Here is a 26,915-nt window from a genome sequence, read left to right on the forward strand (position 1 = left end):
TAACATTGGAAGTCTGCCTAGCTTGCTTGTACATGTGAGCAAGGTGGGGTATGAAGTTAGTATTTTAACTTACAGAAGTTGTTACTGTGCTTTGTTTAAGCCATCAGTTTAAGGCTTAATGTTACAAACAGCATATAAAGTAAGTGCAAAGTGATGCATGAAAAAAATATAAAAGAGGCTAAAATGCATTTCAGTATACTTTTCTCTCCAAAAATATTGATTAAATTTACTTTAACTCTAATATTCACTAACAAAGATTCAGTACCCTCCCTAGTTCTTGGATCTCATCCTCGGATGATGTGTAAATGTGATATTTGGGAATTCAAATACCTGACTACAAATCTGTGTCTTGATTTCCAGTTGGGATTATTTTGGGTACCACTATTTGTGACCTCAGTACAATCAGGAAGTCCTCCCAAAAACTAAAGAAAACACAAAATGTTTTTTACTTCCATGCAATCAATGATTGCATGAAATAAGCCTACCAAGAGGAAAATAAAAGAAGACTATCAGAATTTTTGCAGGTCAGTACTTTAGACAAGAAATAATGTATGTGTACTTCACCTTGGCAGTAGTAAAACATCTTTCTCTTCAATAACTACTGTAGTTAGATCAAATGATATAGTCATACTTGCTTTCTCAGGTCCACAATACTAACTGAAAAAGCCCAAAATACTGTATGGAAAAGCCCAAATTAGGCAACCATTTAAAAACTTGATGCATTAGTTAAGCTTTAAGTCAGTATGGATAACACATGAAAACTTTAGACAGATATGAAAGACATCTCAGGCCTCCCTACAAAATAGAACTTCATTCTCTAGTTTTCTGGGACATCTGAAAAAGACCTCAGAAGAAGACTGCATGAATTGTTTATACTTTCTGCTTACTTAATGCAAAGAATCTTTCCAGAAATGAGGGGCTATTTTTTATGATTTCAATAATTCTCTTCAGTACCCAGAAGCACCATCACAACTATACAGGACAGCACTTTGTTTCGATCCCATCAGCAGCACTTTATGAGCTTTATGCTGGAGTTTGTTCCTATCCTGAGCCTCAGTATATGACCTGTGATCTGCTGCCACTCATACACATCTTTGCTGACATAAAAATGATAAGCATTAGGAATAAAAACTATAGAAGAATATAGTACCTGCTGCCAACCTATTAATTATATCTTAGCAAAACTAATTACTGAACTACACTAGTGTAAATGATCCTCAAGTTACCAGGTGATTTGGTATCTGCAGTTGCATAGGCAATTCCTAAATAATTTATTTTCAATGCACAACTACTCTAAGCTGAAAGATCTCAAACCCAAAAGTTAAAAGACAAAGTCAACGAAAACTGCCATTTTGCAGAGCTTTGAGAATCAGATCACTTTAAAACAACCTGAAATAAATCGCAAATTGTTGCTAAATAGATGACAATGAATTTCCATCTACTACAGTCATTTTTGAAATGAAGAAGCTTTCCTTTTCTTTTTTGCTTCAGGTAAGAGTAATATAAATTGAAAATTCTTGGGAGAGACAAGGAGGCTTAGGGGCTACAGTTCTTTTCCTAAGTTCATCATCAAATGGCTAAATGCTAAGCACCGGCAAGGTAAAGATTCATCTCTCTAGACAACCAAGTTTTTGCTTCTTACTACCTTCTGCAAACTTAGAATTGTCATGTATTTTTGAAAAACAGTAAATTATTTTTCTCTGTCCATTAAAACAAGTGATCCCTAACAGAAAACCTCTGTTGGTACTCAGTGAAATTCCATCTCATTACATTCTGGAAGTTAAGAAATCTCTATAGAGCATTGATTTGTATTTCTCTGAAACAAAACCACTTTCCTAGCATTTCTTCATCTCTGTTACCATTTTTACAGGATTTCTCTCTCCTGAAAAGTCTGTCACCTCACCTAATGCAGAATTAGAGTAAGGATGGAAGTAATGGAAAGCGCGATCTCACTGGGCAACAGTCAGATTCTGAGTTAAAATTCCAGCAAACCTATTTGGTTCTCACAGTCTTTGTTTAACTGTGTATAAAGTGGTGCTGAGACTAACCTCAGAATTCTATTACAATTATTTTAAAATACTTTTATTGCAAAGCATTTAGTTGTGTGAAGTACGTCAAGCACTTCGGTAATACCGAGGATCTTATCATGACCAGTTTACAATGTAATGATAGCAGATGAGAAATGGCAATGCAGCAAAGAATATAACAGTTAAGCATTGATATTTGGTGTGGACTTCATGTATTCACAAGTTTCATGCAGTAGAACTTAATCTTTTTTATTTTTTTATTCTATTTCCTCTACATATTGTTCTTTCCCATGGCTTTCCAAGATGGGGCACTGGAGCCCTCAGACAGCATTTCCAGTAGTTTACCTCAGAGCACAATTCAAAATTTATCAAAATGTTTATCACATAAAACCCGCAGTTGACAGTACTCAGGTGTGAGCTACATGTCAAAATCTTTGTTACTGTCAATTCTAATTTGTAGTAGAAGGCCACTATTCTCCTGCTGAAAAAAGTGTGCATCACATCAACCCTAAGTCCAATCAGCTTGTTGAAACAGTTTTCTCCCCTCAGTTGTTCCCCTAGGAGTGTTTTAATTAGAAGGGCAAGGCAATCATTTCTCAATAGTCAGACTAAAAGAGCTCGCCAAACCATGAGATAGATCAGTATACCTAGTACCTCTGCAATCCCTTACTTCTAACTTACAGACCTGATTTTAGCTTTGCAGACATGTTCATTCTCCCTTAAAGGAGAGAGAGATAGACAGTGCATGTGGGAGAAGGAGAGACTCTAGAAAGTAAAGAATAAAAGAAAAACAAAAATTTGAGGAAAAGCTACTCAAATATTGCTAGTAGCAACTCAGCTGGAATATGACTCCGTGGTATAACATACACCTTTTAAATACATGATACAGATTGACAGACTTTTCTTGATAGAATAGGAAGTGCTAATATGTATTACACAGAGCTCTCAAAAGAGAAATGATGTCTGCCATCTCCCAAACAGAAAGTCTATTCTGCAGGAAAACAGTGCTGTGGGTGGGGGTGGCAGCAGGTTCTCACACAGTACAAACATTTTTTTGAGAGCACAGAAAAAGCATCCTTGTGCACACAGCTTGTGCACAGTCATCCTGGCTGAGGCATTTTTATAGAAACAGCCTTATCTTACTCAAGGGTATAAATTTGCTCCACAAATGCCAAGAGAATACTGCAGATCTGCTTTCAGTTTAGCATTCAAATACCAAGCACTGAGGCAGGTAACAGGGATTTTGCAAGGCTGATTATCTTCCCCAGCCTAGGGGCTGCTCCCAGACCTCATATATGCCCTACATATGCACTACATTCAGGTGCACAGCACCTGCCACAGACTTGGTCTCCATCAGTGTACCATGTTATCTTGTTTTTCCTAATTCTTTTCCTGTTGTTGTTTACTTCTTAAGTAAATTCATTTTCCCAAGATGTGGTGCCTAACAATCTGCCTATCCATGATATGCTTCAAATATCAGAATACATTAGACTATAAGAAGGCCCTATGGTGATTTGCTAATTAGCTTAACCCTTTTGGGACATAGAAGAAGGAATTTTTTATTAAAACAGGATAACCCTGGACTATATTGATCTGACTGAGAAATGAGTATTTTAGTCAAGATGAGTCTCAAGATGAGCACATGCTGGAAACTGCAATGTTGTTTCCATAGCAATGCCATGACAGCCTCTAGAGTGAAATAGTGTGCTACCAGGAAATGAAGGGAGTTCAAGTGCTATGAGCTACATAGTTCTGTGAGCAATCCAAATACATTCTCATAAAGAATATTTAGTGCAGCTAGATAGTCCAAAGATTGCTGCTGATGGCAAGAAAGCCTTATCAGTATGCTCCCAGCAGTCCTTTTTTCTTGTTCACTACACCCAAGATGACTTATCTAACGGCTTAAGCTATGGGCAACGCTGCTAAGCCATTTCAGACCAAACATTAACAAATACAGCAACCTGAACCTTACTTCTTTTCCAGTGCAGAATATCATCCATAATTAAGGACACTGACTCTCACTCTCCATAACACAGCGAAACACATTAAAGCTTTTGCTGAAGAAAATCCTAATACATGCAATTATTTACCAGTTGATCTTCCCCCTTCCTTTTCTCTCACCTCCTCCTCTCTCCTGCCTCCTCCTGCCCAAATGATACTGAGCAAATCTGCTTACAAGTGGGAAGCAATGTACAGAAGTCTTGCATATTCCTCATTAAAATTTACCAGGCGTAGCATAAACTCAGTTGTCTGCTTTTTAACCCAGTTAGTGTTTTAACCCAGTTATGTTACAAAAGCAAACCAGAAAAGCACTATTTGTATTTTATTTGCTTAAGGCAAACATTCCGGTCAAATTCTGCAAAGCTGATCTAAAATATTTTCCGAAGACGACAGAAAGAGAATTCACTTAAGATCTCCATTGCTCTCTCTCTTTTCAAAGAAATGAGCAACTCTGAGAGGTTTGTAAAACTGCTAAAATAATGGTTAGAACCCAACTGTTCTCAAATAAAATTCTACAAGACAAAGTACTTTACTTTCTCCAGTGTTTCCCATGCAATTTGTAAAGGTGTTCAGACATGAGTTGAATGTCCAGAAACTCTACCACTGTATTTGTTGTTTGTGTCATTGCCACAAGCAGCCTCTTGGGTAAACAGATTGTAGGTCATTATACGTAGCAGTGCTGCCTCTGAGGAAAGTAGAAAGACAAACACACATCCCCGCCAGATCCCTTAATAACAAATGCCACTTCAAACCAAAATGTTTTCTATTTATTGTTTTGAACATGTATTTCAAGGAATCAAGCCTTGAATGTAAAACAGCAAGATGCTTCATTTCCCTTTTGCATCTAGTAAAAAGATGTGAAGCAAGCATTTTTAAAACTACCACAGCCTCCTCCTGCCTAAATGTGTAACAGAAGGCATCAAGCCCAGCAACATTCATTTATAATTTAAACTGTTTGCTTGGCAGAATTTTTTCACCTTAATATGTCTAGCCCTAATTGCAACTGGCACACCCAATGTTTTTACCAGAAACTCAACGACTTCCAGAAGATTTCTATGTAACTGGGTTTTCTATGGACAGAAATGCAGTTTCAGGGACAGATGTTCTTATCCAGGGGAAAACATGTCTCTGCAATTTTACAAGGACTTAGAGGACTCTATATGGACAGAAAGATACCTGTGAAAAGACTGATGCAAGTTTAACTTACTCAACCCCTTCTTCAGGTTATCACAGTCTCCCAGTTAATTTCCCAGTATGAGTAATATTCTATAACTATCTCACCCTCTTTGGAACATTTATGTCAATTTTTCTGTTTATCAAAAAATTCAGTAAAAGTAATCTGCCTGATGATCTGGTTTTGACAACTGAGTACAGAAACAGAACTGGACAGGGTCTATTTGACTCAGTCTGCTCTCTTGCATGCACACCGGTATCCAGCTACAAAAGCCAATCTGCTACCACCATGGCCAGCTTAGCAAGAACATTTTGCCCCTAGCAAAATGTTACCTAGTGTTCTCTCCTATCACTGCCTAAACTCTCTCATCACAATCCTCATACATGTTCATTCAAGCGTATCTAAAAGAAGCAGCAATATCTGCATCCAAATCCAAGACAGAAATCCAGTTATCCCAAAGTCATCCATATAAGTATCCCAAAGCCATCCACGTAAGTATCTCAAAGCCACTGTCTCAGATACAGCAAAAGTTTCCTATCCTAAAGTTCAGAAATACATTCTTAATTTCCCTCTCATCATCACTCTTAAGATCATACTCAGAAATGGAATCTATTACTATAAATTGTATCATGCTTTAAGAGTTAAATCAATGAATCAATTAGAAACCTTAAAACACATTTTATCAGTCAATATTCAACAACAGGAGTGTTAATGCTTGAAACAGAGTCCATACAGCTGTCACCAAATGTGGCAGTTTGAACACACAGGAGTAGAAGCCATAAGATCCTAAACAGTTATTTAATCTCAAATAATTTTGCTATCCACACTGTTCCAGACTTAGCCTGTTTTCCAGCTCTTTCCCAGGATATTGCTAGAATTTGAAACATTGTGGGAGGCCAAGTGCTTCTGAAGCCTGCATACAAGTGTTTTCACACAAAGGGCAAATGAAATGTTGTTAATCAGGGCTAGGAAATGTAGTTCTCATAAACAATTTCTTTTGTTTTTTTGCCTCAATTTCCTCATCCACAAAATAGTAGACAAATTTATCTATCTACTAGTCTGTTAATCTTTTGTAAGGATAAACTGATCAATGTATATGAAGGACATGAAGATAAAAAGCTTTGCAGAAATGCTAAGAATTATTTTACACTAGCATATTCACAAGCTTTTGCTCCGATTGTATCAATACTCCATAGCAAGTCTCTGATTTTCAAGGATTTACCCACATTTGGCACTTAAAAATTCATTTGGGGTTGATATTTGTCAGTAAGCTCTTACTGTGGGAAATGACAGAGAGGTTGCTGTGCTTGGTCTGACCCACTGCTCTGCCTTAGAAGAAAGAGGAGGATAAACAGTAGAGGAGAACACACAGTAAAAGAATCCAGGACAGAGACTGGAGCTACTGTGAAGACACTGTCAGGAGCCACACTGCTACTCCACACAGGCATGATGGCAAATAACTTTCCCACTCCGTTCTTACTAAAGAATGGAAGCACAGTTGCCTGTATATTGAGTCAGACACAGCTGGACTTTGAAGAATCACACATAAACTTTTCCTTTATGGACAGTCATATTAAAGAGGGCACCATTAAGTTTGCTTAATCTAGACAGGCAAAAGACAGAAAAACAATGTGAGTCTGGAAACAAATTGAGGAGGTATTCACTACAATCTCCAGGGTAAAGACACCTGTCACTTGATCTGGCAAAGGTCATTTTTTAAGGACATTAAGAGCTGTTTGATTTAAAGAACATGTTTCCTGTGACATTCACAAAGCATGGGTTAAGTTTCACAGATGACTTGGCCCACAAAGGAAGAAATACAATCACTAGAGACAAGGAGAAGACACCATCACATTGGTGCTCTCTTTAAGGTAATCTCCCCTAGCAGAACAACTTCACTTTGACATCTAATAGTCCCTCAGATAAATCCACAGAGAAATATTCCTCTAACTCCTTTTGATCCACTCAAAAAGAAATCGTCAAAGGAATACAATATTCTGAGCTGGCCCCATAACCTATTTCTCTTCTCACCAGTGTATTTATGTTCTGCAAAACACAGAGAATCACTTTTCTTGGCTACATTTCCTTTTGCTCCTGCTCCAAGCCACCCTGTTGCAGTGTGAGGGGCAGCCTCACAGATGGCTGGAATGATTCCACAGCACAGCTTTCAGGATAACATCAGCACTTGATACAGCAATGACTGCATTAATCACAGACACAACTCACATAAAGCAGCTGAGCCTTACCCCCAAACTGAGCACATCTCCAGCATTAGACTTCAGGGAAGCAGGATGATAGGGAATTGGGGGTAGAGGCAGGGTAAAGACTGACCTTGCGGCAAAACAAGGTGGCGTAGCTCAGTGGGAAATGTCTACACTAGTATAGAGTATTCTAGTCAGGTGGGCAGTTACCATTCAGCTGGCATTAGTTTCCTATTTGCTTGTCATTAACCAACTCCAAGACTGTTATTTTTCATCTAAAATTCCCTGACTTTCGTAATCTCTTAGCTGTGTCTTACGATATCTGAGCATTTTCTGTTACAAATACTCCAGGGATTCTGGTAAGTAAAGGTATATTTTAAAAATTGCAGAAAAAATATTTTAAAACGGTTCTCTTAAGCCCTACTAATAACATCAGCACTGAGCAAGGAATCACAATAAAGGATACTGAAGCTCCTATCTGTGATAGCTAAATGCCAGAGGTTAATCCTGAGATCATCCGCTGACATGTATGTCTCACAGTCACTGTTGACGGATATTGAGTTGACATGATAGGTGTGACCATTAGCAAAGATTCTCCGGGGAGTGACTTCTACCATCAAATCCATAGGTTTCAATACAGGCACCTGCCAAAAAAACCAAAACACAAACCAGAAAGGGAGTAAGATTTTAAATAATCTTTTGCTAAGATGATGAGAATTTCAGTGGAGAGAAAGCATTCAAAGACTATGATATTATAAAACTTCTTGACAGTGTGCATAAGCTGAATTTCCCCATAAATGAATTGCTGGACAAAGCCTTCCTTGCCAAGGAGGAAAGGAGAGACATAAGAGCCACGGAGAGCCAGGCAGAGCCTAGACTATGGGAAAGGAAGGACTGGCAGCTGCCACACAACAGGCCAGTCCCACAACAGGAGCTACTGTCTCACATATGTAGGAGGGTCTGGCAAGCAGTGAAGTACTAGTATTTTGCTAAAGAGTTTGCCATTAGTTGTAAATCACTTAATAGTATTTGCTTTGCTACTTGATGTCTCTCTTTCAAAAAAGTCAAGTGGTGAGAAGGTTATAATCTCAGAAAACATAATAAACAGAGTCTTGGAAAACAAACCCAACATGTGTATTGACATATTGTACATACAGACATACCCCTGAAAAGCCAATAGCACAGATTATCACTCATCAATGTGCCCTCTTTATTTCCCTGTGTCACTTCAATGTCATGCTTCAAAAAGCAGACACTCAATTTATTCCCTATCAATAAAGCATTAAACAATGTAAGGCTGTGGCCCCTGATTGGGACTATTCAATGTTGTTGAACATGCATTAGAAGCAATCTATCCTACATCAATCCACGAGGCAGTTTAAAGAGGAATATGGAGCAGTTAAATATTTGAGTTTAGCTTTCTACTAAAGGAAAAAAGCAATATTTCACCCAAACTTTGAATTCTCAGACTATAAGCAATCTGGAATGGTTTTGTTTGCCTAATCATACTGAATAGATAAATATCCCATTACCATAGTAATTTTTACACTTTGGAGGCTCTTTTCACAGTAGATAATATTGGCTTGTTTTGGAGATGGAGGTTGTTTGTTTTCAATAGTATTGTTTATACAACATAACCTCCCAGTTCTAACCTTTAGCCACTTCCTTTGCCAAAGCCCCTGGAGTGAATTCAGCCAATAAAATTTGAGAGTAAAAATCTAGTATGTTAACGTCTGGATGCTGGTCTCCTCTCCCAAGAAACAAGTGACACGACAAAAGGAAATGGGCTCCAGTTGCACTGGAGAAGTTTAGACTGGATATTTAAATTTTTTACTGAGTTAGAACTCCCTTCTTCTTACAGAAACAACTGGATTTTGGACATGGACAGCAGCTTACCTGCAGTGATGTTACTGTAGAAAGATCTTTAAGTTTTCCTTCTTCATCTTTTAAGTTGTACCCCTCTGGTCTCTTATCTCTTTCAGTAATTTTCCATAACTTGATTGTTTTATCTTTAAAAGAAAAGACAAACAACTATCAGCATAGGAATGTGGTTACTCACCTTTCACAATATATTCCTTAAAGAAACTTTTACACCTTGGTTTAGACAAGTCCTGTGCTGAAACACTGTCACGGTCACTGGGTCACTTCATTCTGCACATCCAGAAAATGTTGCCAACAGAAAAAAATACCTTCAAACCGAGTCAGAGGTTCCTGGCAGCTGACAGACCATGTAGAGCACATGATGCTCATGTATCCAGCCTGGCAGTTTGCAAGTGGAACAAACTCAAACCACTCAATGCTCACTGCCGAAGCTCAGTTTGACAACTTGACTCTGCAAGGAAATAATCTTGATGCTAAAACCAGTTTGATATTAAAGCCAGTTTGATAGGCTACTTATAAACAGCACAGGAAGAGCATAGAGTAGAGAGACAGGTCAAAGATCCCTGCCTGGCCCATTGTGGAAACAGGCAGTGGTGTACTGGTGTAACATCAGGAGCTCCAGCAAATGAAAGGCTGTGTGAAAAATGAGACATTTCTTCCTCCTAAGGGAAAGCAACTGAGGAAGAACTGAGGGAAAAAAAAAAAACCTAAAAGAACTGTGTTGTAATGCTAAGAGAGAGAAGTGGGGAGAAAAATATATTAATCTTGCATTGAATGGAATAAAACCTACTCTCCTTTTTTCATGATGGGAGAAGCATATGATGATAGAATAATTATGCCTCTCAAAGAGCCTCTGGAGCCAAAAAAAACATGTTTTAAACATTTCACATCGCATAGTAGCTGAAGTTGAAGATTTCCCTGACATTGACTGTCCACTCCCACTCTGGTTGTGCTTCCAACCTGCCAACCCTAACACTTCCTAGACTGAAAAATCAATGCCAATTCTTCTCCTGCAAAAAACATCTGGTCTTGAGATTCTAACAGTTGTTTCACTCATCTGCTTGTGGAGCAGCCAAAGTCCTTCCAAAGTTTCTGCCCTTCAGCTGCCACCACAGCTTTTATTAACTTCAGTTCCTGCACCGGTTCTGATTTCAGCCCACTTTCTTCCTTTCCCCCTCTGTCCCCAAGTACATAGCAGAGCATAACTATTTCTGCAGTGTGGTGATCCAAATATTCTTTCAAATGCTAGTACAAATCATTTTAAAGGCAGGATATATGAATACGTGAATTGATTTGCATTTCTATAGCAACTATAACTTTGAACATTTTTCTTTCCAAAATCAATCCCTCCATTACTCAGGTTTTTTTACTATTATGCATCTCCTAATAATATTGATATGCTAATTTACAAGCAAAAAAGAAATTACAACTGATCAGTCTACAGAACAAGAAGTTACTTCAATCTGCAACTAAAAAGGTTCATTTAAATATTCAATAAATTTCATTTGTATTGTATATCACATTAATTAATTACTAAAAATACATATAGGTCATGTCATCCACTTGGATTTTTATTACACGTAAACAGTGCATTTCTGCTTATCTAGACAAAAATTTATAAATACAGCAATTGTAAAATGAATTATAAGAAAAAATACAAAGGATTTTCCATTGTTGGACTTGACTGCTATTAATCTATCCCTTTCCAAGTGAAAACTATTTTAGTAGCAGTTAAGGTTATCATATGTTGGTTTTCTTCTTCTTCATCCACCTCTGGACTTTAAATATTCCTTAGAAATTTTAAGTATGCTTATATTTTGCAAAATAGAAAAATAGAAACATCTCTGTGAGGTTAAGCATTCAGTCTCAAGGGTGTTATGAAGTCAAAATTAATTAATGTCTGGTAAGCAGTCTGAAATCCTCAGATGAAAGGACCTGTATGGGCCAAATTCTGTTCTACCCTGTGTAGCTCACATGAAAAATGGCCCCAATTCATTCTAGTACAGAAGATACCAATAAATCATAATAATTTATTATTATAGTACAAAATCATTTCAGTTTACAGTGCAAACTACAAAACTGCTAACTGCAAGCACTGCAAATCCACAGAAAGATTTGAAAGCCTTGGTGGTTTCCTTCTGTCTCCATTAATTAAGATGCTGTAATCAAAGCTAAGCTGATAACCTGTTGATAACACGTGAACTGGAAAGGAACCAAGATCCCCTCTGAGAGAGGTGACCTGTGCAGGAACAGCTTCAGACAAAAGTCCTCCTTAGAATGACAGAAACAGATCTGAGCAGGTGCAGTCCTGCCAAGTCTCACATATTGAGGGTTAGATTTAGACCAGCTCTCCCCTCATGTTCCCAAACAGCAGGATGCTCCTTCCAGCAAATTCAATAGGCACTGTCCACCTGTGCCCGTGGAAAGCAAGGATGTTGTATTGCAGTTCTCATTTTTCTGACCAAAACTGTGCTTTAGATCCTAAACTACAAGAGAGTAAAATATCAAAAATTGCATTCAAATAGCAGGCTCAGAAATTAGGAAACAAAACTAGTATTGAAGATATTTCTACAACCTATCCAATATGAGCATGTGTAACAGGTAATGCCTTCGTTCTCTACAAGTTAGGAAACATACTATTATCTCTTTTAAAAGGCATGGAATTGATATACATTGTCAAAAATTCCTCACAGGTAATCTGTGAGAGAGTGAGTAATCCATCACGGGCTGTCTGTATCCTAAAGTTAAAACCATCTTTAAGAATATGCCAAGAGGTGAATCTTCAGACTTCAACCCTGGGGTGCCAGAAAGCTAGGAATCCTCCTTGGCACGCACAAATGTTTTACAATTCAAAGCCAAAATCCAAAGCCTATGCCAGTGGAACCATTTCTGTTCTCCTCACAACAAAGAAGTCTGCTGGTATGCTCCAGAATTAAGAAGGGGGAAAAACAGAGGCCAAAGTATTTTGCCAGGTCCTAGGTTTGCTCAGTGCTGGTTGAAACTGGATTGACCCACAGCAGCACTGATTATTTCTTCCTTTCTCACCTCTCATCACGGTATGAACCAGAAGACTCATATAAAGGTCTACTAGGCCAAGTGTAAAAGAAGCATATCTGAGGACTTGGCTGTATTCCTCTGTGTTTCTAAAAACGAGTTTTAAAATGGAAAGGGAGAGATTTACTTTTAATAATCTGGTTTTGTATCATGGACTTGGAAGAAGCCGTTCTTAGTTATCTGAAGAAAGAAGGGATATTTTGATGATGGGAGAAGAGCAGAAGTAAACTCCCAAACTTCATAATAAGCTGACTAATCATTAAATTAGCACAAATCACCTATCTGTAACAGATACTTTTCATTCCAAATAAGCAACAGTGCCCCCAGAAAGTCAAAGACAATCTTAAGGAAAACAAACTACAAAACATTAAAAAACGGCTATCTGTGAATTATTGTAAATATTATTTAATGCTATAAATTTTAGTTAAAAGTAATCACTTTGCACTAAAGTATCGATTCCCAGAAGTCAGATTACACTATATTTTTATCAGCAATTCCTAATTATCCTCAAACTTCTACAACAAAAAATTATTTTCTTATTACAATGAGATCTAAGATTTAAAATCAGGTATTTTGTCTCATGCATCATCTGCAGTAATAAAGGCTGAGGGTGTTCAAATGCTTCCTAAATGACCCCTGTGTATGTTAGTTACATTCAGTTTCTTCCCCCTATTTCACATCCTCATACCCCTCCCCCTTAGGAATAATACTGCCTTTATAAATCAATAGTCAAACATTTTAGAAATATGAGTCAGTATTAATATCCTATTATTATTCCTCCTGCCTTCCAAAGATTTGTGTAACTCTTTAAAACTTAAATAAACCATTCTGATGATAATGAATGAAAAAAAAAAAGAAATTCATCTCTCTCACCTACCTTCATTTACACATCTATAAATAATAAAGGTTATGACAAATACAGCAGACAAAATTCCAAATTCCCAGTGAAACACAAGCTGCTGAGTGTGGTGATGCCTTTGTCACAAGACCTATTTCAGGATAGCACTTCACAGAAAAACAGATAGCTCTCTAAATGTCAATGGATAATCAATAGGAAAAAGGTTATGATTCTATGGGTAAAATACATAAATAACAGATATCAGAGTCAGTATGACAGTCTTGGTAAACTCTGAAAGAGGAAATTTCTAAAACAGTATATTAACATGAACAAACATATACCATCAGCACTAAAACACAGTACAGCAAATATTGATATGTCCCGCACACTCTCATCTACCTTACCATTTGTTGATAGGAGTGAGTGAGCTGCATTTTGCTGTGGTAACCACTTGATCTTGTTTATTTTTTCTTCTATCTCCAAGCTCTTCAAATAATCAAATTCAGGTTCATGGCTCTGGAAAGTGCTGTAAACATTGTACTCCCCCTGATTGTAAGGCTCATTTTTACTCTGTGGAGAATAAGAACAACAAAAATATGCGGTTTATGAGAGCAATATTTCTTCATCTCTTAGGAAAGGTGTATAGGCAGTCTTATAAATATAAAAATATTGGAAGTTAATTTAATTTCTCATTTAAAACATGATATTGACAGACTTGTTTCAACAGGAATGAAATTTCCTGTAAGTATTGAAACAGCATTTAATAATAGACAGAATTTCTGAAGGAATATCAATTATTCAGGAAAGATTTCTAAAAAAGACATTGCAGATGGACAGAATTTACAAGTGAAACATAAAGGTACCACAGAGAAGGTATAGTTTTAAATGGAATGGTTCCATCATCAGGTAAAAGCTATTAAAACAATGCAGAAGTAAAACAAAAATAACTTTCTTTTTTCTTATTTTGGAATTTTGAAGCTTTGAAGCATTTTTATTTGGGACAGCAAACTTACAAGGAAAAGATCCCTCTTTCACTTTGTTTCTAAACAGGTGATATTCTGTTTTACTGAATCTTGAGACTATAAACAAGTTTTTTAACTCAATTCAATTACAGTATTAAAATTCAATCCAGGTTTTATCAAACTATTAAGGACTACATTGGTAACTCACATACCTCAGGTTCCCTTTGGAATATAACAACTCGACCCCCCTTGTCACCAGTAGCCAGTAGTTCTCCAGTGTGGTTGAACTCAACTGTAGAAATAATATCAGCTGGAGAAAGGAAAAGAAAAAAGGAAAACTTTAGACTGCTACTGCAACACAAAGCCACTAAAAATATGAGGCACTTCACAAAAAATGCAACAAATGAGGGATTTGAAGGGATACAGATGAATTCAACAGCAAGTCACTGATGCAAACAGGCTGCATGCCATTAGAATCTGAGGGTGCTACACAATGAAACAAGTGCAAACATTAATGAGGCAAATTTGTGTTTCCAGCACATCTGCAGTTTGGGACTGGAGCAGCTCTCTGGAGAGGCTGTGCTTCAAGAATAGCCATCTCAGTACTGGCAATAGCAACAAAAGTGGCCTCCTGCTATTTCCTGTAACAAGGACAATGTAACATCTCACTCCCCTTGCACGTATTATTTATTCTGCAACCTTTATGAGGGTTTTAACATAAGCCCCTAGCACTGGTTTTCTCAAATATGTGTTTGAGTCAAGAGTGCAAAAGCAAAGTACATGTACACTGTCCTACCACTGAGGAATGAAGGCAAAACCAGAGCTGTTCACTGTGCAGCGCTGGCAAGTGCCCATTCAAATCACTGCTTTCAGAAAATCATTTCAGCACCATAAAAATGTGTCATCAGACGACAAGAAAGTTCACTCTTTCTAGTTTTCAACAACTGCCTTTCTGTAAGCAACTGTATCAACTTGAACAAGAAACCTCATCAAAAGAAACCTCATCAAGAGGCCAGTCTTGAGCACAAATTACTACAAGTGAGGATGAGAGGGAGAGGGAGACTGGAGGAGCAAAAGAACTGGTGCTTGTGTTTGAATGACAGTACATGGTGGAATCATAATCCGCAGTTAATCCTACACTATTAGCATAATTTAAATTAAAATGCCTAGTGCAATAGTAAATTAAGAAACCATCATATATACAATCACAGGCAAATGCAGGGTATTACTCAGAGATTGCATGTCTGAATCCTCCATAACGATCAGTATTCACTCATCAGAAACACGGGCCAGATTTTAGAAGTGTCAGTAGTTAGGAGCTCCCCTTTAGGCACAAAAAGCTACAGTTTCCAAACATGTTCATCATCCATCAGTTTATACTGAGAACAATGAAGTGACAGTGGCTAAGCTCTTTTGAAAACCTAGCCCCAAATGAGTTCACAAAAATTCAAAGGAATTGAAATAACAAGTGGATGTACCATTTACTTGATACATTTTATGAATTGAAAACATCTGTTCCCATTATTCTTTTAATAAACTAGCAGTTCAGTGTTAGAAAGCTTCTACTGCCAGTAGCTCTCATCAGCAACACAGCCACCCAAAAGCCAGATTCTTACTCAAATATTATAAACAATTTATCATTTAAAAAAGGAAAACTTTACTCCAATCACAGTAAAGAAAAATATCTTATTTTTTAAGAAATCTTCACCATAAAGTCCTAAATCAAACCAATCCTCCTCCCTTTTTCCTCCCCTACTACCTATATAGAGGAAGAAAGGGGAATCCTAAAGCATGTAATTTTCTTGTGTGTTGAATAAAATCTATGGATGTGTAGACTTTGAGAAAAATGGAACATGAAGACTTACAATATTTTGGGTCTGAACCCAAAGCTTCCCAAATGTAATGGCATTTGATTTTAATGTGCACTTCCACAGACTGCATAATTCATAGGTAATAACCACAATAGCTCTAAACTTATTCGAGTACAGAAGAGTAGAGAGATTAGTTATGGTGGGTGATGCTCTGGGGCTTGGGATGGGTTGAGTTTGAAAAAAAATTGCCTTTTTTATTTAATCTAAAAGTCTAATCAACTTTTCTGGTGTGTAAAGTTCATTCATACTGCTTCCAATGGAAGAACACTTCCTGCCTGTTTTGGTCTTATCCTGCAGAATTCACACCAATAATAGGTGTGGTCTCCTGCTTATAAAATGATACCTGCATGATTTTACTCATTTAAAGCTGTATCTTACCCCAATCATACAGGCAGAACTGCAGCCACCCAACTGGAGAGCCAAATGCAGAGGGAAGAATGTAGAATCTATTAAAATACATGTGTGTGTGTGCATGAGTCATGCACACGAGATGTTCTCCACAGGTCACAGAAGAATCAGATAAAATAACTGTGCAAAAGGAATGAATGGCATTTGAACATATTTCATATTGAATACATTTGCTATTGGCCCGAAATACACCCACATCATCATGACATATTCTTCTCTATGGTCACGATGGTCATAAAATATTACACCACACTTTACAGAGGGCATCAGTCAATGCCCAGTAAAGTCCACAGGAGTACTTGCACAGATTTCAATAGTAACTGAAACTGGATTGTAATAAGACAGCTCCGCATTTTATTATATTGCACTTGTCATTAAAATATCATACACAATTAAGTGATTATTGTTTAAGGAGCCAATACATTAAGTATCTGTGGGCACCGTACAGTGATGTTGTTCTGAGGTAAAATTCTCATCCCCACCCCCAAGGTGTTTCTTCCAGATACATCTCTCCTTTCTATTAGAAAAACTAATTCCAAACTGAAAACTACCTATCATTTTTAAATTAACTTGTTCTGAAAAAGAGTAGATCCAATATTATGACCTTACAGACATGTAGCATGTTGGTAAAAAATTATCCTTGAATTGGAAAATCACTTTTATTGATCCTGTAAATAACAGCTGAAAACAACAGCTGAAATCAACAGGTGTCCCCCACCCCCCCAAAAATAAAATTATCCAGCATATCTGTTCAGCAGGTGAACATTAGTCATGCTGTTTTCATACAAAAGATTAGCCAGGCTGGCTTTTCCTAAGACAGAGGAGGCAGGAACAGAATCAATCAACAAAGCTCTTCATACCCTTCTGCAGAACACTCCCCTATGTATTTATTAATGCTGTAGCAACATCAGCCACTGTGGTCCCAACCCTACAGATTCTTCCATTGCAGAATGGTCCCCTGAGCAAACAGAGCAATTAACTACCAGATTTCACCCCCTCCAGGATATATAAATGCATCACAATGGAAAAGCTGATGAATTTGCATGTACAGTAAGCCCTTGGCATGGGATGGCAGAGATGAAAGACTCCTTCCAGCCTTCTTCTGCACTACACCTTCCATATCTCTGCTGGCAGTGCCAAGCTTTGCACTAACAATTAGGATTATCAGAGACAGAGATAATTTACCTATTAAGAATAATTATGGGTAACCTCAATGCCAACAGCTGAGTATTTCCAATTGAATCATAAATCCCAACTTTTATCCAACATTAATCTTCCTCCTTCATTTTGTCTATGCAGAAATATATATAAATTTGGATTTGAAAGTCATAATGCTCAATATTTTCACTTAAAATATAGATACTGACTGAAAAAAGCAAACACAAAACTTTCAGAAGATGAAAATACTCCAGGGGTGTAAACTCCTGGTTATCTGGTCCTCATCCAGCCACAGCAAACTGTTCCAGCAGGTACAATGCATTACAGACTTGAACTCACAGATTAATTTTACATGTTCACTGGAAGATGTCATATTACTCTACAGTTTAAACTGACAGGAAGCTTTTCCTGATCCAGTCTGAAGTATTTAATTCTCTGACTCCCAGTACCGCTGCCCTTTCACACGTCACTAATTCCTCTGCAGCTTCACAGTTCACATTCCTTACGTTTTCTTAATGGCTATGTTTTACCCAACAGCTGCTGCTTAGCTAGATACATTCTGGTTTTGTGATAGATCTAAGTCCATCAATGTACATCTGTGCACACCAAGGTGTATGTAGCTGCTCTTCCCTCAACTTAATGAGCATTGCTCCAGCACAACCTCAGGTAAATGAACTCAGCAGCAGCCACCCCACCCCTCAAGCTCAGTGGGGAGATGAAACGAAGGTTGGTACATGTAGCTCAAGTCAATTTTGGTCATTATATATTTTTTCAATATTCACTTTCTAGCCTCCTACAGGTTTGTTTTGAGGAATAAGCAATTAAAACTGGTCTAAATACCTCTACAATAATTAGAAAAGCCTTAGCTATATAATCAATCTTCCCAGCATTTTGGGGTACTCACATAATTGCAGATTATTTTCCACCTAATATGCACTCAGGGAAGAAAAATCTGAATGTACTTACATATCTTCATACACTCTTTTGGTCAGAAACCTCAAGCAAATCTAAGAAAAGCTCAACTATAATTTTCAGTATGTTATTTTTACTAAAAATTTCTACCTTTTTGGAACCTTTCATCTGAAGACCCTGGTATACTTTATTTTGCTTCAGAAGATCAGGAAAGCAAAGAAAATGACAGGACTATTTCACCCAGCACAGTACAGCAAGTTTCGAGGGCAAACATCACGCAACAGTACAGGGAAAAGAAGATCAGAGAATATAATCTTCAGTTGAATTCCAGTGTAATCCTGATTGAGAATTAAAGGATTTGGAATGGGCCAGAACACAGGAATTAACATCAGTACTTTTCTCAAACAAAAGCTGGGAAATCCTACCAGCCAGAACAGGTCAGAACTACTTCTTAATATCACACCCACCACAGTCAGCACAGCAACACTGCTGGCCTGAGCTGACTGAATCAGCAACTGGGTCAGGTTTTTGTTGTGCGTGTTCCCAGTGGTTAGCAGGCAATCTTGTAGTCTACGTTATTTCAACCAAGTTCTGACCTGGCCTAACCTTGGTTTGTGAAATCCAATAAGATCACAGCACAATCTGGCATGGCTGCAAGCAATGTTCAGTCATACTGATACAAAAGTCCCTGAGGGGTATAATCTGGAAGAAACAACAAAGAAGCTTGCAACAAAGAGAGCCATAAAACAAAAAGACAAATGGCAAATAAAAGAGGAGCAGTATTACAGCATCTTGAAGGGAAGGCCATTACAAAGAGCTGTGCTGTCAGAATTTAGTCCAGATTTGGACACAAAAAAAAAAAAAAGGAAAAGAAAAAAATGGAGGGAAAGAAAAAATTAATGGAAAGAAAAAGCCTGCTACCTTTTTTAAAGTGGAAGTTTCAAAGATTTCCTCAAACAGCAAGAAAACAAGGTATGCAAAATCTCAAAAGGTCAAATGAATCCTTCTTTTCTGAAATAGCTGGCAGAGAAATCCCTGACAACAGAAAAATTTCCTACTTGAAGTAGTGGTCTCTGTAACACGCATCTATTTTGGTTCACGGCAATGTTATTCACCATCTTGGATCCAGGGCTTGTATGACATCAGAAATCACTCCTCAAAATTCAAGTAAGCACAATGCAAACTCTCACATATCACACTGTCCACCTTGGCTCAGTCAGATACTTAATGCTAATAACCTGCACACCAGAAAGCCAGCTCCACTCTATGGGCAGACAAGACGTGGAATCATAGAATCAGACTCGCCAAGGCTGGAAAAGACCTTTCAGATCATCAAGTCCAACTGTCAACCCAGCACTCCCACTGTAACCCCTAAACCACTAAACCATATCACCCAGACAGAAGTTCATTGACCTACACACAAACTGCCTGATCACCTCTCCAAGGCACCAAAATGACGCAGGATATGAGCAGACAGTTGGGTGGCCCAGTGAGGATGACACATGAGAGAAAATGAGAACACGAGGATGCATGAGATGGAAAGAGGAGGAGAGAGCATACAAACATGTTAAAAAGAGCAAAAGTATGATGAAGGGCACAAAAGAGGGACTATATGCACACATGAGAGCTTAAGAAAGCATGAAAGAGTACAAAGAAATGCTGCAACAGAAAACAAGCAGTTTGAAATGAAGGATCTATCTGCCCCTTTGCTCCTGGGATTATCTGTCACCCTGGCAAAGCTTTCGCTTTGCTTTTTTTCCTCCTTTATTATATCTTTAAAGTCTGGTGGAGTTAGGGCTGAAAAATGGCAAATGTTTGCTCCATGTTAGATGCAGGGGCAATGCAAAACACAACAGGAAACAGGTTTTGGTCAAAGCAAACTTTGAACACAGATGTTAACAGTGGAAGTGCTTCAGGGATCAGTGAAACAAGGTGATCAATCAGTAACAGAATGAAGTCCAGAGATGTGTCTCCACTACACTTCATGTAGTTGTTTTGCTAAGTGACACCTTCCCTGGCTTCATTGCTAGCAAGGGAAAATATATCAAGGGCAAAAACTAAGCAGTCCCATTTAATCTTGTTACACAAGAACAAAGAGGTTTATCAGGCTAAATATCACGTTTCTTCCTGAGGACAACAATCTCTTCCTGATATGAAATCCAAAACCACAGGGTCAAACTCTGAACAGGTCTTGAAAGGCTCCTTGAAATATGACCACTTCAGCTAGGGATGGTAGTAAAAAAAGTAAAAAATAAATAAATAATGGAAGCAACAAATTTCCGAACTTCAAATCCTTGCAAGCACTGAGATAATTCCCCCCTTTTTTTTTCATCTTTAAACTCCAACTTTTGGATTTTAGAAATGCTACACATGCACACCTTGGTGGCCTGCATCAGCCTAGGTGATCATGAGAACAGCATGATACTGCTGAGTTTCACAGATCCATGCATCCTTATATCCTCGGGGACCAAGGAAAACACCTTCCCATTCAGAACATCTGAACATATGTTCAGTGCTCACTCAAAGAAAGAATTTACTTGAATCAGAATCTAAAAAAACAAACCCAAAACTTGCACCCCCTCTATGAACACCCATGAACACTGTGATTTCCTCTTTCTAGCGTGGAGCTTTAATAGAGTTGGGTTTTTCCTCAACTATTTTTGTATGTATTTATTTTAAGAGCTTAGAAAAATTATTTCAACAGCTTTTTAATCATATGCTAATTTCTAGCTGTATTTCTCAAATTAGAAATGTCAGGAAATGACACCCAATTATTGGAGCAGAGTCAATGTGGAAAAAAAATTGCTTATGGGACAAATATGTAAAATAGATTATCTGGGTTCAGTGTTCTGTGCTAAAAACAGCACTTTCTACTGAATGCAAGTTACTGAGATTCAGTTTTTCATAAACTGACCCCCCTACATATATGTATTCCTAATTTCAAAGCTCAAAGCCCTTATTTCAGAGGTTCTGGCACCCATCTCCCTCCTGCAGAGTACAAGGCCTCCAGGAAAAGAGGTTCAAGAGACATGACCTTCTGCCCACTGAGGCAAATGGAAAGTTTCCCACTGCTTCAGTAGGAAATAAGGTCAAGCAACATTTGTCAGACATGGTGTAGCTGAAAATTAGGACATATTTCTCAAAAATTTGGCTACAGTTTACATGCACTTTAGTGTCTTCTTGCTCAAGGTGACCCAGTTGGATCAGCTGCAAAGCTTCAGTGGTTGGTTCCGCAGAATGCTTAATTAACGTTACCATTATCCTTGCTGAAGTCTCTAAGAGCACTGTTTTGTGTCTTCTTAATCTGAGACACTCAGTGGACTGATAAAAAGCTTGCTACGACTCCTTTTAATAGCTATTCAGGGGCTCCCCAATAGCGGCCCTGCATCCCCTGCAGTAACTGAGCAGCCTCTCCGTGCTGTGAGACTGGCACTGCTCCCTGGGCACTAACAGGCAGCGCCGGGGATGACTCCAACCCTGCTTCCCACGCCTGCCTCCGCCACTGGGGATGTCCAAAGAGGTGAAGCCTGGGAAGTGCTGATCCCTCCATCCTGTTCAACCTGAACAAACTGAAAAAACTCACTAGAAAGCCTTTCACCTTCACTAAAACTAAGCTATTTGGTAACAATGCTTGTATCTATTCTTACAAACAACCTTTAAAATTAAGGAAACGCAGCAGATCAATCTCTATTTTAGCAAAGCTAAAAGGTTAGAAGGCTTCTAACCTTCACATTCCCTCAAATCTCCTTCACAACTTACACTGTGTAACACATGCTAGTCATTTACTCTTCTGAGATTTCGGGGGGGGGGGGGTAGAAAAAAGAAAAAGAAAAAATACAGCTGGATGTTTCTTTCTTTTTTCTTTCTTTCTTTGCTGACAGATGAGACCCTCATGCAAGCTAAGGACTGGGTAACAGGCTTGGAACACTCCATCTGATAAACATGAGCACATTTAGAAAATGTGCCAGTCCACTACTCTTACCAAGCAACACTGAAGGACAAAAGATAAAAAAATTGCCATGGATTTACAATTTCAAGCGGAGTTTAAAGTGGTAACCACAGAAGGAAGCCTGCCTGAGCTGGGAGCTGCTGCTCAGCTCCATGTTACTTCCCACTGAGGAGCTGCACAGCCTGGCTGCCAGCTACAGACAGATTAGAAATGGTGCTGCCAAGTGTTAGAAATGCTAGGCAACCAGGTTTTATTGAGAGCAGAAAGACCTTGAACCTCGTGCCTCATTTTGGAGTAAATGAAAGCCAAATATGGAAAGCATACAAATTATTAAAATATACTAATTTTACTTTCATTGTCAGAAGTGATTATGCTTGTGCATAATAACTGCAATGATCTACAATAAGCAAACATCAAGTTTTGCTAAAAGCCTATTATAAAACAAGGGAAAAAAATCCCATCCATATTTAGAATTTTAAAGGAAAATCATTAATTTAAAATATATCAAAGAATACTGAAAAGTCATTGAAAATTTTTAAAAAAAAAATCCTCAATAACCAGATTCAATATGAATGTTATTTCCATATATTACATACATTACAAATAAACTTCAATAGAATTTCACTGCCAGCTGGTTCTGAACTTTTTTCCCCCCCTCCTTAACTAAGCAATTAAATTCCATAAGGAAAGCTCTCAGTAATTCTGTCACAGCAGTTCTCACGTTCAAAGCACTTTCTGGGCATTAAACTCCACAGCAATCCAAGGAAGTCAGTAAGGAAATGTCAGCATTCCCATTTCACACAAAGGAAAAAATGAAACAGATCCTCCAGAGTTTTTATCCAAGATCAGAGAAGCAGTTTTGATTATACACATACTAAGGGACAGATAATCCAGGATGTGGTTCAGAAAACATTTCTATTCAATAAAGCTCTTAATCACTTGTCTAGAGACTTAAATGTTCTGTATTCAGCTCAAATGAGTATGCATGTTGTTAAATGAATATACTGATGGAGCCCCAACAAACAAAGCATCTCAATAGCATCCACCTAGGGAGGAAAAAGCCCAGTGAGCAGGCTTTTGGGTGAAGTGAGGGGGATATAATCTTAAAAGTCATGGACCTAGAAGCTGGAATAGAGCCAGAGTCTTTAAGCACAGAGTGATGTCAAAGAAAGGCAGAGACACAACAGCCCTTTCTGCGCTGGCAAATGAGGAAGAGCTCCAGGACATTCTTGGGTTTTGCAGTGCTATGATTCATACTGTTAAATTGCTAAAGAGAGGACCTTGACAGGCTCTTGGCTATGATAAATGGCTTTCCTCCGAACACCACTTCAGCACAGCTCAGAGGCTGCTAGGCAGGGACACTTCCCAACAGGTAGCACACACCTGGCCACCATGTTCTGGAAGCTGCGGAATGTCACCCTCACAGGCATGAGCCCCTCTGTGCCAGCTGGTCCCAGTGCACCCAAACATCCCGTTTACCCAGGCCCAGGTACTTCTTGATCGCAGCTCAGAGGAACCCGTGTGGCACTGTGGCCTCAACCCATGACAGGCACACAGAAGAGTAATGCACTCTGCTATGTCAGATTATTTTCTACTGCAACTGGCAGAGGCTGGGGGTTCCCAGCATACAGGGGCTCTGGAGCCTGTAGAACCAGTGCAGGGAAAACAAACCATGATATCTTTTCTCAGTTGTAACACATGAGGGTAGATAGCAGTGTTTAAATCTACTCATCAGACACTCTGAGTACAGGATGCAAATAAACTATATCCAAATACCGTGAGCAACATACAGCTCTAACTTGCACATCACTAGATATCTCCTCTGTGATTCCCAGTGGTGGACCAGCAAGATAAGGTCACACACAGGGCTTGTTGCCTGTCATGGGAGCTCCATGCCAAGCCATGTAGCTACTCAGCTAACATTAGCATCTGTTTGCTTGGCAGGCTCCAAAGGCAATTCAGCTGACAACTCTGAATTTGCCTCTGGGTCTGTCACAAGATCACAAAACTGTGGGACTTCTGGGAGTGCCTAATACTTCTTTGATGAAGATCATGCACATCATAATATATTAGATCCATTCTAAGCATCCTTTGAAATTCATGTTTGTGACCTCTAAGAATTATTCAGGTAGTATGGCATGGTAATGTTAACATGGGTTGCTGTTACTGATGGAACACTAGAGACTGCTCCCAAGCTTGTCTAGAAACAAACAGGATAACTGTATCAGCTTCATATCATCCTACTGCTTTAAGGTTTCATATGAGTGTGAAAGTGATATAAAAAAGATAGTGGCTTACACAACTTTACATTGGTCTAAAAGCTCATTTCATAAGATTCAGTTCATGAAAGGCCAAAGTCTTCATTTTTTTACCTATATATATACACACACACATATGTATCCAACTAAAAAAAAGGGAGGAAAGATGGGATTGCTCATGTGCTTAAAATTCAGAGCATGCTAAATTGTCCTATTATGTCAGGAAATAGAAGAACTCCTGGCCCTGAAACATTGAATTCTAGATAGCTGGAGTGTGCAAAACTCAACGTTAAATTTGCCCGCAAGTTTAAATGCATTGTATTTCTATAATTACTCATCAAAAAAAAATTACTTAAAGAGCAAAAGACATTAAAAATCAATGCACCTTTCCCCAGTCTGTGTCTGATAAAGAAACATCAAACAACTGTTAACAGCCTTGGGAAATAAACATCCCTGTTTTAGGATATTCCCAATGGACATCAATTACATAACAGGACTAGATCAGCATATATTACAAATGCTATGGACAATGCCTAAAACAGGAACTGCTTGCTGATCAGGCAGTTTCTAATTTTTTTCCTGCTTCAGAATGTAGCAGCATGCAGGGAACCCAATCATCATGTAAACAGCCCCAAAAGCTCTTTCCAGTCTAATAATACAGTATTGCAAGTGGGAAACCAGACCATTTCCACTCTGTTTACAACTATGGAACACGGATTTTAAGGCTTCAAACCTATCATGTTTTAACACTAAGTACCATCAATCCTTCTTTATCAAAAAGTTAAATGCAAAATATAGCTTTTGCCAGTCTACTGCTAAAACTGAAAAGTTGAAAAAAAATAATCTGGAAAAACAAACATCAGTAGGTCAGATTTCTGTCTCCTCTACTAAGACAGAACTAGAGGAATTTTCTTAGGAGCCTCCCCAGAGCAGGGGGGCTTCAAAGCATATGGTGATGGCTCACAAATCTGCAAGCACCTTCCCCAAGGCCATGCCTCCTGAAGCCATATAGTTTGAGAGCCGCTAATTTGCAGCCCACATAGATAACATTTAGACATCTAAGCCCTCGATAGAAGCTCAAGGCTTCCAACCTCCCCCAACATCCTTGAAGCTGCGCCTCGTAATCATCGCTGGTTGTTAAAACGCAGTCCACAGTAATTACTGCTGTGCTCTCAAAGCAGAGCAGCCTTTGCTGCAGTACAGCAGCTCTGAGACATGAGGCCAACTGAAGCCTCAAGTCTATTTTAATCCCACTATAATTATAAATTATGGATATGTAGTTGAGATGCTTCTGAATTTTTGTTTGCATAAGGGTGTATTTATGCACTGCAGAAGAGCACTGCAGAGGAGTATCTGAGCTTGAACTGACTGAACTGGCATCAGAGCACGACGCTGGGCCCAAGACATCGCTGCTGTCAGGACACACTGCCATGTTCAGAGCTAACAACAAAACATACCTTTTCACCATCCTCCATTAAGCAATGTTGACATATCCATTAAATACAGAATGAAGAGAAAAGGTGTTGACAGGTTTCTCCGGGGCAAAACAGTGGAGAAACACACTGGTTAGTTGTTCAAAGGACCGTGATAAGGGAAAACTATTACCCAAGCCAGAACCACAGAATAGATGCTGGAAAATTTGCCAAAGACTGGTTGAGTGGAGAGAGGCATTGTGTTCTCCATGCCTGCACCAGCTTGCAGTTGCCATCAGGCCTCATGCTGCAGTGAAGGGGACAGCTGCAGTCTCTGGCACTATCCTAACCCTGGAAGAAGCTAGCTCTCTACAACAATATTTTTATTTTATATTGCTATCCCTTAGTGATGCAATATTTATCAGTAAAGTAACAAACTCTTTTGACTTCAGAAAGCAATGCGTCACTGTACTTTGCTTGGAACACCACCTCAGATCAAATACCTGCTGTTTTGAGTTTAATAGCCTCCTACGCGTTTGTACAATCAGCAACTACTTCACTGGAGAAAGAGGTCTGCTTTGACACATGCTTTGCACTAACTGGAGGGTCCACTGTAAAGCAGTACCATAGTAAGTAGAATGTAGATAATAAGTATAATTTCCACTGCAACCAGTAAGGAGGATTTCTGTAATTGGCCTTGCAGAAGGATTTAGACAGACTGGAGCACTGGGCTATGATGAATGGGATGGAATTTAAAAAGTCAAAATGTCAGATTCCACACCTAGGACTGAGTAACACCAGGCACAAGT

The 26,915-nt window shown here is 38.6% G+C and overlaps 1 protein-coding gene across 14 annotated transcripts in view; it reads right to left on the bottom strand.

Moving 5' to 3' along the window:
* PPP2R2C (protein phosphatase 2 regulatory subunit Bgamma) overlaps positions 1-26,915 on the bottom strand; it is a 193,354-nt gene that overhangs the window by 41,825 nt on the left and 124,614 nt on the right. For all 14 annotated transcript variants that reach the window (XM_051798369.1, XM_051798374.1, XM_051798363.1 and 11 more), the window contains 4 exons: positions 14,351-14,448; positions 13,581-13,746; positions 9,300-9,412; positions 7,870-8,047 (listed from right to left, as the gene is read on the bottom strand). In XM_051798369.1, the coding sequence (XP_051654329.1) occupies positions 7,870-8,047; positions 9,300-9,412; positions 13,581-13,746; positions 14,351-14,448 (555 nt within the window). The remainder of the gene's footprint in view (positions 1-7,869; positions 8,048-9,299; positions 9,413-13,580; positions 13,747-14,350; positions 14,449-26,915) is intronic.

Source organism: Manacus candei, unplaced genomic scaffold (genome assembly GCF_025592945.1).
Source record: "Manacus candei isolate 608988 ecotype Guabito, Panama unplaced genomic scaffold, ASM2559294v1 h1tg000048l, whole genome shotgun sequence".
NCBI lineage: Eukaryota > Metazoa > Chordata > Aves > Passeriformes > Pipridae > Manacus > Manacus candei.